Raw genomic sequence first — 15,657 nt, forward strand, 5'->3', positions numbered from 1 at the left:
AAAATGGGGATAAGAAAAACTATACTCAAAATAGAGTTTTTGTTTTCCTTATTTTTCAGCGACTTGGCACAATCTCCTCACTCATGTCTTGGGGTGTCAATGGATCCAGACGGTCCTAGGACCGTCCGAACCGAATCCAAACTTTAATGAACGAGATATAAGCATACCAAGAGGTCCATGGGCATATTTCGGATTCCCAATCATATGATCAAAAAAAATTTGGATTGGATCTGGGCATGCTGCGAAAGTCCTTAGGGACAATCACGATCGAAAATCATCTTACAGAAATACCCTCAAAATCATTACAACATCAATGTTAAGTGGGGGTATTCTCGTCAAAATAGTCATATTCTTTTAGTAGTTACCAGTTTCCATCTTTATTGAACGAAATCTCCTTTTTGAAATAAATCACCTCTCCCTTCCCGTGTAAGTATCCCCTCCCTATTTGTGGAACGAACATCTCATCTTCCTATCGTCCGAAATCATCTTACATAAAAACCCTCAAAATCATTACAACATCAATGTTAAATGGGGGTATTCTCGTCAAAATAATCATATTCTTTTAGTAGCTACTGGTTTCCATCTTTATTGAATGAAATCTCCTTTTCGAAATAAATCTCCTCTTCCTTCCCGTGTGGCCGTGTAAGTATCCCTTCCCCATTTGTGGAACGAACATCTCATTTTCCTATCGGTAACCATAACCCATCTACTCCATTGACATTAATTAATGTTTTGTCCCTAGTCATTGCTCTCACCCTCACTATCGCTAGTCATTGCTCTCACCCTCGCCATCGCAGCACCCTTGCCTTCCCAGCATCCGAGCAGTATGCACAGAAAATTACTGCTAAGTTTTTGGTTTCTATTATCTTCTTAGAATACTGGATAGTGGATACATATTTTTCCCTGTTTTTAGTCACTTCTTTGAAGTCGATCACTGCTTTTCATTTTATTATGGTGGACTGACATTCTAATTCTTTTTAATAAAAATTAATTGTGTATTAGGCATAGTAGGACATAATAGGACACTCCGATGGACGGTCCGATTTAAAATGGATCGTGATCGGGATGTGGAAAGTAGGATCCGAAGAACAATCCGAATCCGATCCGACCGATAAGGAATTTGAATGGATCGTGACCGTGACATAGGTGGATTCAATCCGAAGTGGATCCGTTGACACCTCATGTCCTCTATTTCCTTCCTCTCCCACCCTCCCTACTCCTCTCTCAACACTTTGGTAAGCCAATATTTCATGAAAACAGATTTCATTGTAGCCAGACATGGCCAAAAGGACTACAAAGATCAGTGGACTTGTTCTTTAACACATTTAGACTGTGTTTATGCACGTGTTTGTTTTTTTTAAGAATGGAAAAAAAGGAGAATGCTATCATTTCTGTAGTATCCGGACTTTCGAGTGGGATTTGGTGGTCTTTAAAGTTGGATTTGGTGGTGATTTGCAATGAATTCTTGGAGTGAAGCCGAGTTGCCCCAAGAAAGTTTCTTGCCTTTCCACTCTAAAAAACAGAGAATGAGAAGAGTTGAAGAACACTCCTAGCTTCGCTTGGCGGGACCCTATACGAGCTTGATGGATCAAGGACGTAGGATTATTGATCAACAGTTTGGCAGGAGTTACTAAAATAGGTGACATGGGGAGGCAGAAGTGGGGCAAAATTAGTGCGCCTTTCACGAAGAACCGTTTTAAGTGACTTCCTCTAAGCATTTTCCTTGTTTTTTATGCTACCTATTGGCCAGCAGTATTGAATTTTTACCATAATAAAACTGAGTAGGTAACCGATCAAGTCCCAATCACCACAATACTGCTATAGAGTAGCAAGTAGCAACTAGTTCTCATGCCTGAATTTGGAATCTTCCCTATTTCTTCCGTCTGGTTCATCATTTTCTCGAACCAACAAAAGAAGGCCACGTACTATCATAAGCACAAATGCACTAGACCCCATCAAAACTAAACTTAAGCATGCCTGGTGACAGTAGTACTAGGTTTTGTTATGCACCCCTCTTTTTTATTTTTATCGTTAAAAATAAAGAGATAAGATTGTGATCGTGCAAAGGCTATGTTTGTGATTCCAACCCTCTTGTTTATTTACATTTAATTTTGAGTCCAATAGCTGGCACCATTTTTAGAGAGAGATAAAAAAATAAAAAATAAAAAAGAGGGGTGCATGAATCTCTCCATCTATGTATCGCATGGATCTATCCTAGAAAAAACTGTCACCACAACAAATTTGTAACTGAAAACCCTAGATAATATTATCTCAAGGCTGAGCTGAGATTTCAATGTCCTTGACATCTTCCTTGCCCTCCCCAACACCAAAACCCAACCTTCTCTTCCTACGTCCTCCGCCCAAACAGCTCCCAACCACGCTTAAAAAGAAGCAACCGTTAACGGACCACCATTATGAAAAGCCCACAGGGGAAAAACAAGCAATCTTGAAAGTTGATGATCAAGAAAAAGGAAACACCATGCACATTCCACTGTAAAAGAAGAAACGATACCTGAAGAAAATTCAAGAAACCTCACTGGAGACTACTTTGCATACTCAAAGACTCACTTCTGATACACAATCTAACAAAATAAAGTCTAGCATACTCCATTTCCGCAATCAAAACAAACAAACAAAACAGATGATGAGCAAGTAAAAGTAATCATCAACACCCTAGTGAAGCTGTGGGATTGATTGATCACTTCTACCGAAATTATTTTACTTTTCATTCAGTTAGGGTTCCTCATGCCTCCAAAATTTATGAAGCTTACAAAATGCTGCTCCCTTCACCTAGTAGGGTTCCACTGGAGTTCGGAACTTTGCTCCAGCATAGACAGCTGCTGACCCAAGCTCTTCTTCAATCCTAAGCAGCTGCAAGTAGCAAAACAGCAATACACCGTGGTTCAACAAACAAGAGGACGCAGACCTCCCTCTCATATTGAACAGATCTATAAATTAGTGTAGAGGGGATTTACCTGGTTATATTTAGCAAGGCGTTCAGACCTGCATGGAGCTCCTGTCTTGATCTGACCCTGTTTCACAACAAACACGAGTAAAATCTATGGGAATTCCAGCAGAAGATCACTCTGACCCAATGATAGTCTAGCTCCAAAGCAACTCCACTTCCCAAGTAATTCAAACCAAACATGACTGAGTAATAAATAAAAGACCGACTCTTACCGTGGCCAAACCTACTGAAAGGTCTGCAATGAAAGTATCCTCAGTTTCACCACTGAATCAATTAAACAATACTGAAATTTAGCATTGATGTTTGGTTTGAATTAACAAACAAAAAATTGATTATATAGAGCTTGTTCAGTTTTAAGTTTTGTATACCTTCGGTGACTTGCCATCACACCCCACCCAGCACGTTTAGACATTTTTACAGCTTCAATGCTCTCAGTGACAGACCCAATTTGGTTCACCTGACCAGCATAAAAGGAAAATAATAAGCATTTTCGTTGACAATATTAAGGTTTTCAAATTTAATGTTTTTTAATGATTCAAATTTAAAAATGTTTAAATGAAATAATGACATAAGAATGGATGCATATGGAACAGCTAAACAAAGGGAAATAGAATAATAGAAATGCGGGATTTCGCCATTGTAACAGACGAAAAGCATAGAACATGGCATCATAGTTGCCTCAAATATTAGAAGTGGTGATAATACCTTCAATAGAAGAGCATTGCAGGACTTTTCATTGATGGCTTTCTCAACACGCTGTAGCAGCCAATGTTGAAAAATATGAGTAACATTATAACTTTGCTACAGTAAAATTTCCACATTTTTTGGGAATGGCAAAAGGAGAAAATTTCCACATTTTCGTATTGATATATACCTTTGGATTGGTGACAAGTAGATCATCCCCGACAATCTGTACCTGCTGCCCGATCTCAGCAGTCATTTTAGCATAATGCTCCCAATCATCCTGATCAAAAGGGTCTTCAATGGATACAATTGGGTAATCAGTTACAAAGGACTTGTAGACATTCTTCAAACTGTCTCCCGATATTTTCTGTGATCCATCATTATTCTGCATGGAAAAAAATAAGCAACTTATGATTACTCAAGCTCAATTTTTGTAAACAAGACGTACAATATTGAGATTTAAAGAATAGGACTTTTTAACTTTTACAGAATCCATGTAAACAGGGTTGAGGAAACTACAAGCAGGATTTTAACTCCTATTTTGCATCCTTTGGCATTTCCTAACAGGTTCAGAATTAGGAAAATAAGAAAGAGAGATCAATCCTTACCTCCTCTTTGAAATTTAGATCATAAGTTTTATCCTTGATATCATAAAACTCTGAAGCAGCAACATCCATACCAATAACAACCTGCCACAAAAACCAAACTGGAAACATTAAAAAATTGTCTTGAGTAGGCAGCACTCGTTGAGTACTCATTTTTTCTTAAAAAAAAGCTGAACCTAAGGATTAAAAGACACACCTTGCCGGTATATCCAGCTTTCGCTATAGCTGTCTTCAAGAGTTCAAGGCCTTCTTTGTTCTCCTGCATTCCCATTCAAATAAAATAGAAACTGTTATGCCATCATTTTTCAATTAAACAGTGTAGGGGCAGACCCAATTAACAGTGTTTGAAATAATAGTGCATGTCCAGTGAGCTACATTCACAAATGGATACCCACCCACCCGTAGACACCACTTAAAATTCAGTTGAGAAACTCCATTGGTTAGAAAATCAAATAACACAACAAATGACCACCCATCAATGCATGCTGGATAATGACTCACTAGAAAAAAGCTCGAAGAATTAATGGAACAAAAAAAAATGAAATCTGAAATGGGGTAGGTATTGGAATTTTCTGAAAAGAAAGACATACAAGAATTGTTAATTGTTGGCCTCAACAGATTCGGACATTAAACTATAAGTAGTCCCTAATGCTTAAGCACAACAATGCTTTGAAGCAATGATTAAAACTTTAAATACCAACAGATTCGGACATTAAACTATAAGTAGTCCCTAATGCTTAAGCACAACAATGCTTTGAAGCAATGATTAAAACTTTAAATACGATTTGATTAGCTTAAGCTCTTTCAACATGGTTCAAAAACTATGACTCAATTGGGACGTCAGTCTTTTGATTTCTAAAAATAATTCATCCAAGTCAAGGAAAAACTAAGTTTACATGAAATAACCCGATAATGTTATATAAATAATCAGCTTAGTAAATCCCAATAGGCCAATCTTTTATGAAATAGGGCCTTGGACTCACCGACTCAGTACCAAAGTGTCTAACAAACTAATTAGACTAGAGTTTGGAATCAATAACATAAGATGGACTTCACAGTTTAAATAAGCTAGGTTGAAAACATTTTAACATTTATGCATGGCTGATAATTGTCAAGAATTTTTTAGCATGCCATGTCCACAGGTTTCAACTGTCATGAGTCTCACAAATCTAAACTATTGAAACCCCACCAATACGAAGAAATGAATGATAAGGTGGCTGTTAAAAATTCCCAGCACCATCATGGTGGAAACAAGTCACACACCCATAGCAATGGCAGCCACCATGGCTTTGATATATTAATAATGGCTCAAAACTTTAAGTTGAACTTCTCAAAATAAGAATGCTTCTATAGAAAGAAATACAAATCAAATGCCAGCAAACCTGAATGTTGGGCGCGAAACCACCTTCATCACCAACATTAGTGGCATCTTGACCATACTTTTTCTTAATCACAGCCTGCAAGAGCAAAAGGAGAGAATCATAAGATGTATTGTAAAAGGACAGCTATGATGTGAAACTCTTAAACAGAATGATAAGTTAACCTTTAAATTATGATACACTTCTACGCCCATCTTCATGGCCTCCTTGAAAGAAGCAGCCCCAACAGGAAGGATCATAAACTCCTACAAGATGAGAGAAGCATTAGGATTGAAAACAATGGCAATAACACAGAAGGACCTCTAATACTCTGATTGTCTGAGCATTACCTGCATAGCCAGTTTATTGCCTGCATGTGATCCTCCATTGATGACATTGAATGCAGGTACCGGCAACACTAAGGTTTTGTTTCCAGCAAGGTTGGCAATGTGCTGCATGATAGCAGGGCAAAACAATGGCATCACTTAACAAACAAGACGTCAAATAGTCAACAATAAAAAGAACAAAATTATCAGCTCCCCATACCTTGTAAAGAGGAATCTTATTCACACTAGCCCCTGCTTTACAAACAGCAAGTGAAACTGCCAATATAGCATTTGCTCCAAGCTGGCACGGTAAAGAATAAATCAAATGATTAGCATAACAAAGACACAAATTGCAGCATCAAGAAAAAATTAATGCACTAAATCAAGCAATAATTAAAGACCTATAAGTGAGATACCTTTTGTTTGCACCAGCCCCACTCATTGACTGTTCCGTCAAGTTGTTGCACCATGTAATTATCAATCTTAGTTTGCTCTGTTGGATCCTATAAAATATATTGCAAGCATCAATCAGACAATCACCCATTACCAAACAATGGATGAACTCAAACCAATCAAAGGAAAACAAAAAATATTTAACAAATGGATATGTGAAGGGCAGGGTAAGTACCTTTCCAATCAGTGCTGGCCCGATTATTGCATTGACATTCTCAACAGCCTGGATTCAGGACCATCAAAATACAGCCCATGTTAAGCTCACTCACTTCAAGAAGATTTAAGCATATATAACAGACTGAATACAGCACCCATAGCGTAAATATTTGTATCATGAACCACAATCCTTGAAGAAATAAGGGGATAAAAAACAAAAGGCAATGTTCATCAGAAACCTAGTGTACAATATATCAAATACATTCAATGCCACGAGCATAATAGGAAATAGAGGAATGCTAGCATCAAGCGGTAGTATACCCGCTTGTAGTCAAGCGGCTTCCTATTGGTTGTCAGAAAGCCGTCTCGCATTGTTAGTTTACTTTTTCTATATTACATTAAATGCGGAAACCACTTTCCGCTCATGCCGCACTGTTGAGACTACGGCTCCTTCCCATTTTTTCACATCCCTCTTCTCGTCTCCCTATATCCTCCTGTTCTCGTGCTCTTGTTCTCCGAAGCCACCATAACCAGTTGAGTTGGGGCTCAGTTAAATCCTTGGGTACCCATGACATGAGGAAGATTGAAGATGGTGCACTTGATGTGCGGAAACGACAATCCTCGTGCTTCCATGGTTTCCTGAGTCTGAGCCAAGGTCTCTTCCATGGGTGGAGGGTGGACCTTCTGGGTGTTGTTCTCAAGGCTTTGGATGTCTTTACAATCCTGAAGAAATTCTAACGAAAATAAAATCCTAATAATGGAATTGAAGAAAGACTGCGAAAATCCAAGAATTCAATCACAAAACTGCATGTACTATAAAACCCTAAAGAGGAATTATTCTTGTTGCCCATGGATTATATGACTCTTGACAATCGATTTCATCATCGCATGTGCATTTTTGAGGTGGATGCCAAGCGATAGAAAAATTCAGTGAAAACAACAAAGAAGTTAAAAAAAAAATACCTAAACAATTCAATCGAATCACACATTCACAAAATAAACATTTAATGGGCATTGAAACTATTTGGTAAAGAGCGTGATGCTAGATGGGTAAAAAATAAAATATTCAAATCTAACCCATGCAACAGATGGGTGAAAAATAAAAATAAAAATCCAAAGATCATGTGCCGCCCTCTAATTCGGAAGAGAACATATGGATTTTTTTTGTATTTGGTAAACAGCACGTGCGGTCGGAACTCTGAAATAAAGTGGAGGCCGAGACGGTGGGTTCGATGGAACTTCCAGAGAGAAGAAAGAAACAAGAGAGAGACGTGAAGAGAAAAGTACTCTCTGTCAGGCTGTCAAAAAAAAGTCATTTCCCCATTTAATGAGGCCAAAAAAGTAGACTTCAAAAAGTAGACTAAAACAATGCAAGATAGATTTTAACAATGTGTGACTACAAGCGGGTATACTACCGCATGACGGTAGCATTCCTCATGTTAAAAACAACATATTAATGTTACAAATTGGGCTAATTAATACTTCAAAGCTTCAGTAAATTATTTTCCAGAATAATCAGTGAGCTTTAAAAGCATGACATAATATCTGCTTCTTTGAGAAGTTGGCATTCCTTTTTTCTGTGACCACCACAGACTCGCTACTCTGTTCCTCAAAGACCCCAAGTTTCCTGCGATTGCTTCTGCATATTATAAATCCTCCTAATTTGAAATAAAAGCACGTCTGTGGATTTCAGTGGACTTTAAGCTCCACAAATCAAGGGTTGGGATGATCCTATGGGGCTGATTTTTTGGGCACACCCTATTTATGTGAGGGCCCATCAAATGAATGCTTTGGACCATCCAAACAATGTGGGCCCACTGTTTTTCCTTACCGAGCAGATAATGTTATCTACTCGACCGAGTAGAAACACCTCTCTCTCTCTCTCTCTCTCTCTCTCTCTCTCTCTCTCTCTCTCTCTCTATATATATATATATATATATATATATATATATATATATATATATATATATATATGAGAAAAGGGTTCCTGCGCTCGAGTGCAGGAAGCAGGGGTGGGGCCACATTCTTGGGGTGATCCTAAGCATTCATTTGAAAGGCCCCATCAGGGATGGGGTGTACCAAAAATCAGCTTCATTGGATCATGTCCATTTGTGGGGGTGAAAATGGACAGATACTATTTGTCCACTAATTTGGCCATTTTTTCACCCCACAAATAGACACCCTAAGATGATCCAATGGAGCTGATTTTTGGTAGACACCCTATCCATGAAAGGGCCTCCCAAATGAATGCTTTGGATTCCCCCAACAATGTGGGCCCACGCCTGATTTTGCACTCGAGCGCAGAAACCCTTTACTCTCTCTCTCTCTCTCTCTCTCTCTCTCTCTCTCTCTCTCTCTATATATATATATATATATATATATATATATAGAGAGAGAGAGAGAGAGAGGAAAAGGATTGTACGCTCGAGCGTACCAAGCTTATGGTACACTTGAGTGCCCAATCACATGTGGGCCCACTTTGTTAGGATGATCCAAAGCATCCATTTGAAAGGCCCTTACATAGATGGGGTGTGTACCAAAAATCAGCTCCATAGGATCATCCTAACCCATCCATTTGTGGAGGTCAAAATGGACAGACACTGTTTGTCCACAAATCTGCCCATTTTGCCCTCCAGTTTTGGTGGGGTTAGGATGATGATTCAATGGTGCTGATTTTTGGTACACACCCTATCTATGATGGGGCCTTGCAAATGAATGGTTTAGATGACCAAAAAAAATGTGGGACCCATGTGATTTGGCACTCGAGCGTACCTAAGGTTAGGTACACTCGAGCGTACAATCCTTTTCCTCTATATATATATATATATATATATATATATATATATATATATATATATATATATATATATATATATATGAGAAGGGTTCCTGAGGTGGCGCTAGCGCTACCTTATATGAGGTGGCACTCACAAAACATAGGGGGCCCACTTTGTTTGGATGATCCAAAGCATTCATTTGATAAGCCCCACATAGATAGGGTGCCCACAAAATGGATGAGTACAAACCTCCATAAATCTAAACCTCCACAAATGGAAGGGTTAGGATGATCCTATGGACCCAATTTTTTGTGGGCACCCTATCTATGTGAGGGCCTATCAAATGAATGCTTTGGATCATCCAAACAAAGTGGCCCCCCCTATGTTTTGTGAGCGCCACCTTAGGAAATGTTTACTCTATATATATAGACTCACACACACACACACACACAAAATTAGTTTAATATGCCGACCCCAACTAGTTTGGGACAAAGGCTTAATTGAGTTGAGTATAGACACGCACACATGCACGCGCACACATTTTCAATATTAATATGTTGACCATCTCGGTGGTCTACAAACTTAATTGTGGCATCGGATGTTATGTAACAGATCATCCAAATAAATGAAATGAAATTTATGAAAAAAAAAAGGATGGTTTGGTATCCAGTAGTGCGATTTCATTGATTATTGTGTGCCATGAAAATTACCACGTGCTTCCTTTGGTTCGTTTTTTTTCCCCAAAAAGTCATTTGGTCCAAATTTTTGGGACTTCCTTTCCCTTCAACACGATTGATCATGCCGTTAATGAAATTTGCTTGTTTTTGTAATTTTTCCTCCAGGGAAAAAAAAGGATGCACAAGTGATGGACATTAACCAATTTTTTCAAAGTAAAATGAAGATGTTGCTGAGACCTCAAGGAAAGATGGGTTGTTTAGCATTTGGACTCAGCAGTGCGAACAGGATTCCTACTCTAAGGATTCTCACGGTTCCAGAGGATACAGTCATACAGATATTGGCGAACCAGGAACATAGAGCTTTTATTTTTTGAATGATAGCCAGAAACATAGAGCTCTCCCCCTTTTTCAATAAATAATTGAATCACAGAAGCATATACTTAATTGAAGATATGAAAATAGATGCATCACTAACCTTGAGGACGCCCTTTCCAAGATAGTCTGATCCTCCATCTCTTAGTTCCAGAGCTTCATATATGCCTTGAAAATAAATGTAGTAAAGAATATGAGTGAGTACTCCCTCAAAACACTACACCAATATATCCACAAAAAGGCAATACAAAACAACTGCTGATGTATTTCACAACCACAAATCATGAGCCTCACAGCAAGTATGACTACAGTTCCACATATATAAACCACTTTCTCTGATTATCAATTCTTGCGGCTGAAAAAAGTTAACTTGTCACTAAAAATAAAAGCATAACGGACAAAAGCAGAGATACAATTTTCTCTTGTTGCCAACCTTCCAAACTTTTTCAGTACTTTTAGTTTCTCAAAATAAAACATCAATTCTACTTTACATCTTCGTTTAACTAAAACGCGTTAACAACCATAATTTAGAAGGTATGAACTTGTGGTGGTTGGGAGTGGGTTGTGCTTTCAAGGTGCAATTGTTAGCAACAACCTGTGAATCTGGTCCTCATGGAGACGTGTTATCTTCTGCAGCTGTAATTAAAACTAGCAAGGTTTACTCACACTCTTACAAGAAATTAACCAAGGTAAAAGCACTCAATTGGGGCGTGTCAACAACTGAACCAATGAATTTTGTATTGACTCAGCTGAGTAGAACAATAGGGCCAAACCAGATCTGGCCAGGCTACTCAATGTTAAACACTTAAACCCAACAAGTTTTTGAAAATTTCCTTCTGGATCTGAAGAACCAGCATCAGATATGTTTCTTGCTTGGATAAGCTGTTCAATTTTTTCATATGGATCTCCACCATTACAAGGATAGGCAGACCAGAAAGGACCAGATGAAATTTTCATTGAAGGAGGATGCTATGATTACTCCCAGACTAACAGGGCAACAATTTCTTGATAGCTCTTCTGGATGGATGTATAGAGCTAAAATTTGAGTGATGTTCACAGAGGGCCATCAACAAGGTGAAAACCAGCGGCAGTTGGTAATGGCGGAATTATTAGGAGAAAAGTTATTGGCATTTAGTGGCTAGTCTAACAAAAATTATATGATTTAATCAGACATGTGGGTCGGAGGTTGTAGTGCAAACTGCAAAGTACCCCAACGGTTTTAAATATCACAGAGTGTCGAGTGAAGGGGAACCCAAATTGGCGAAAAAATTGCTTAAGAAATTCTCAGTTCTCACTATAATAGACTCATCCAGATTTAGAGAAATAGAAGCGATCTTGATGGACTTCAAGGTTGGAGCGCATTAGGGGATCCCAAATTGGCAATCAAATTGCTTGAGAAGAAGTTCACTCTATCATGGACTACTATCTATATTTAGAGAAATAGATGCAGTCTTGATGGACTTCCAGGTTGGTGCATATTCCATATTTACAGGGAACGGAATGTCAAGGCTGATTGATAAGCTAGCAAATATGATCCTAAATGCAATGTTATTGAGTTTAGTTATATAGACCTTAAGTTAGGTGTGTATTCCACATTCACTTCTACTTTTCATGTTCGTCTAACTAACATGTGTTCTCTCTCTGTTTGGAGCTTTTATACTTATCCTTCTTGGGAGGTAGTATTTAGAGGGAAAACAAGTGAGTGCAAGAAAATAGAAGCATCAATGACCTTTTGGATTTCTAAAAAGGCTTTTTTAAGCATATTTGGCAGCAGAAAGGGAGTGAAATGAATTTTTTGGGCATGTACTGAAATAATGGAAATACAACTGACATAACATGGATCAGATTCTGGAGATTTTTTGGTAGCTCAAGAAATGTAAGTACCAAATTAAAATATTGTCAAACACGATAAAAAATTCTTCAGGCTCATGATCCAGGAAAAAAGAATTGTTTAATATAAATCTGGATCAAAAGCTCAAAAATCGATTGACACATCAAACATCATATTTTAGATCTAAAAGGAAGATTCGTGATCAGGATCTATATCAAATGAATGCAAAATCCCTCTCTCTCTTTGACACACGCACGCACATACACTATAAACTGAAAGAGATTAATTCGAAACTTGCTAAAACCCGAGCCCTAACTCGCAATAAGTGGTATGAAAGAATCAAACTCGAATACAAACTACAGAAATAGTAAATTGAACACTGTTCCAAAACTATACAACGATCCAACATGCATTTTAAGACAAAACTAGGTTTGTGTTTTTACCTGTTGAGGCACCGCTCGGAACAGCAGCCCTAGCTAGGGTTCCGTCAGAGAGACAAATATCCACCTGAAAAAGAAAAAATGGTATATGAATACCATGGCCGAATGAAATTCAGTGAATTTTTTTTAAAAAAATGTGAGAAATCATGCGATCTGAAGCTGATCTAAACCGATCTAATCCGATCCGAACAAAAAATCATTTTCAGCATAATAAAATTCACATGCAGATACTCATCAGAACAATGAAGATCAAAATCTAAATGAAAAAATGCAAAAAACTAACAGATCGATGTTCATAGGAGATCGAGAAAAATCACCTCCACGGTAGGATTTCCACGGCTATCGAAGATCTGCCTTGCTTTCACGGATTTGATTGTCGCCATTTTTCTCGTGCTTGAAGCTTTCTGTAAAAATGAACTGCGCTCGCGTGGACTGGAAAAAACAGAAGCTGAAGGGGAGATATTTATAAAATGAGCGTAGGTCATCTGCCACTAAATTTATCTTGGCCGTGTGATTTTATCAAGTACATTCGACGGCTATGATGGAGCAGCACTTTTTCTTCGGTCGTCATGGGATTCTCGTGACTGTACACGTGGCATCGTGATGGGTATTTTTTAGAGTTGAGATTGAATTCCTGTGACGATATTACTAGATTACCCTTGGATTTTTCAGAATATTCTTAACCGAAGTCCAAACCTGGGGCACGGATGCGTGGTTTCATAATACTGCGCGCATGGCCAATTGACGTCAAGGATGCAGCAGATTTTCTATTTCGATGGGGCCCAAAACGGTAAGGTGCGTTGCGCGTGGTAAGGTGAGTCTCCGAATTTGATTTTGCCCACCCACGTTTGCTTGATCCCCAAGACTAACCAAATCTAGCAAAACTTCCATGTGCCTTGTAAAACTTGCCCATAGGAAAGATCTTAGCCGTCTACTGATTTACTCTCTAGCAGCCGACCTTTTCTTTTTATGAGTTTTCGTGACCTAATGTCTATCAATTGCCTAGCAAGTGATATTTTCACCCCCCTTAGTACGAAAAGGGGGTGAAAATATCATTTCAATAAAAGAATTAATAACCCCTTCTCCAAGCTTTTGGAGTAATTGGTTGTTTCACATGGCATCATAGCAAAGGTCCTGAGCTCAAATATCCTTAATGTTAAAAATCCAATTGCAATGATCAACTCAAAAGTGGGGCCACATGTAGTCCAACCCAAAGAAATAGGGGCCACACGTAAGAGGGAGTGTTATAGTATAAATGAATAAATAACGCCTTCTCGAACAACTTAAGCTTTTGGAGTAACTGGTTGTTTCACACCCTTGTTCAAAATACAATGATACTAACCATTTGGCTTTTAACATGTAAATATACCCATCTCCACACATTTGGCTGCCATGAAGTTTTTCGAGTAATATCATGTGACGGAGGGTGAGGGATGGATTCAAATGAGAAGGACTAAATGAAGAGCGGGTAAGAAAAGCTTGAAAAACAAGGAAACGAAAAACTCAAACTCAAAAATATGATTGATTTTTTCCTTGTTTCTTGCCACTTCTCACACTCCGCTTCTCATTCATGCCCCTCTAATCTCTTCTTCTCCCACCCACTCTACACCTCTCTCATCACTTGAGAAGCTAATTTATCTTGAAAAAAAAAAATTCATGCTCGCTGGACGTTGCCTTAATGGAAATGCTTTCAGAACAAGGCTATGAAAATACCACCTACAATAGAAAATAATCAAAGGGTAATGTCTAGGCAATTTTGCAAGAGCAAATGAAGTGCCACCTCACATGAATTAAATAAATAAGACGAATTCAGCTATGCGGCTCTCCTCTCCTAAATAAGAGGGGCTCCCAAAATGATGTATTGATTTTAAATTAAATGCCATTTCCAATGAAAATGATATGGTGACCGAGAATATGACTGATGGGAGCAACCGAGCAACCAACTATTACAATCCACCACGTGTACTAAAAACAACTACCTTTTTGGCGAGTTCCCTAAACCAAATGAACTGATTACGTCACTTGTGATGCCGTGGCAATAACCAATTTATCGGTTTCCTTTTGGTTGTAAAACCGGTTTTCCAAGCATGACTTAGACCTGGCAAACGGGTGGGTCGGGCCGGGTCAACCCACGGGTGATGCGGGTGCGGGTCACACGGGTCAGGTGAGGAAATGACCCGCATTTGTTGCCCCAAAAATCATTTCAATAGGTTGATCCTAACCCTCCGATCTATAGAGGGTTAGGATCAAGTGATCAACCCTCTAACATTCAAATCGAAGGGTTGGGATCAACCTATGGTGCTAGCCACAACCTATTCAGGCATCAAACCCTTAAAAAATATATTAGCATGACAAAATCACCATCCTTGGCATTAGAAAAAAAAGCAATCTAACTAGATTAGCATAACAAAATCACCACCCTTAAAGCGGGTGCCCGCGGGCTGACCCGACCCGACCGGTGTTTTTGCGGGTTGGGTCACCCGCCGGTTACTTTTGACGGGTCACTAAAACTCAAACCCGTGCCCGCAAATTTGCGGGTGGGTCGGGTCAACCCGTGGGCATGGGTCGCGTTTGCCAGGTCTAGTTGTCATTGGGCTACTTGGCCAATACAACATCCGAGAAAAGTATGGGTGGCGAAAGGTCGTATGTTCCAGAAACCAATCCAATATTTACATAAGATTTTAGATTTATTTTCCCCTGCCGGACTTTCCTCTAAGACTATTGATGTTCCCAATCAATGTTTGCTGTGTGCGGCTGCTCAGGGTCGTATGGTTTTACTTTGAAGCTTTATCCCTAAATTAGGTGTAATTTCCTTAGTTTGGCGGAACTCATATTTGTCAATGGACCTAGGCAGTCCGATTGACTATACATATCTATACTTAAACGGATAGTATCTAGTCAAATGATAGGATCCATGGGCATATTTCAAGACCCTTTCATAGGATCCGAAATTATTACTGATATGATCAGAAGCAAGAAGCAGGCAGGACAGTCCTAAATCCGACTTTAT

At 38.8% G+C, this 15,657-nt stretch overlaps 1 protein-coding gene across 1 annotated transcript; it reads right to left on the reverse strand.

Moving 5' to 3' along the window:
• Positions 1-2,522: 2,522 nt before the first annotated feature.
• On the reverse strand, positions 2,523-13,121 carry LOC143877404 (enolase). The gene is made up of 17 exons (XM_077379424.1): positions 12,965-13,121; positions 12,651-12,714; positions 10,480-10,544; positions 6,570-6,617; positions 6,358-6,444; positions 6,162-6,242; positions 5,966-6,067; positions 5,801-5,881; positions 5,640-5,714; positions 4,454-4,516; positions 4,261-4,341; positions 3,843-4,037; positions 3,674-3,724; positions 3,337-3,425; positions 3,181-3,232; positions 2,976-3,032; positions 2,523-2,871 (listed from the first exon to the last, which is right to left on the reverse strand). Exons 1-17 carry the CDS (start codon positions 13,028-13,030, stop codon positions 2,791-2,793), a joined length of 1,338 nt encoding a protein of 445 aa, XP_077235539.1. The 5' UTR covers positions 13,031-13,121; the 3' UTR covers positions 2,523-2,790.
• Between the last annotated feature and the right edge of the window lie 2,536 nt (positions 13,122-15,657).

This window comes from Tasmannia lanceolata, unplaced genomic scaffold (assembly GCF_043159265.1).
Source record: "Tasmannia lanceolata isolate RefF3 unplaced genomic scaffold, GAP_Taslan_0.1 ptg000005l, whole genome shotgun sequence".
Classification (NCBI taxonomy): Eukaryota; Viridiplantae; Streptophyta; class Magnoliopsida; order Canellales; family Winteraceae; genus Tasmannia; species Tasmannia lanceolata.

Bases quoted from the DNA above. Each gene is read 5' to 3' on its own strand.
- LOC143877404 (XM_077379424.1), bottom strand. From the start codon at position 13,030: ATGGCGACAATCAAATCCGTGAAAGCAAGGCAGATCTTCGATAGCCGT. The intron at 6,243-6,357 runs GTATCTCACTTA...TTACCGTGCCAG, and splicing joins GGGGCTGGTGCAAACAAAAG to CTTGGAGCAAATGCTATATT. The intron at 6,068-6,161 runs GTATGGGGAGCT...GCTATCATGCAG, and splicing joins ATAAGATTCCTCTTTACAAG to CACATTGCCAACCTTGCTGG.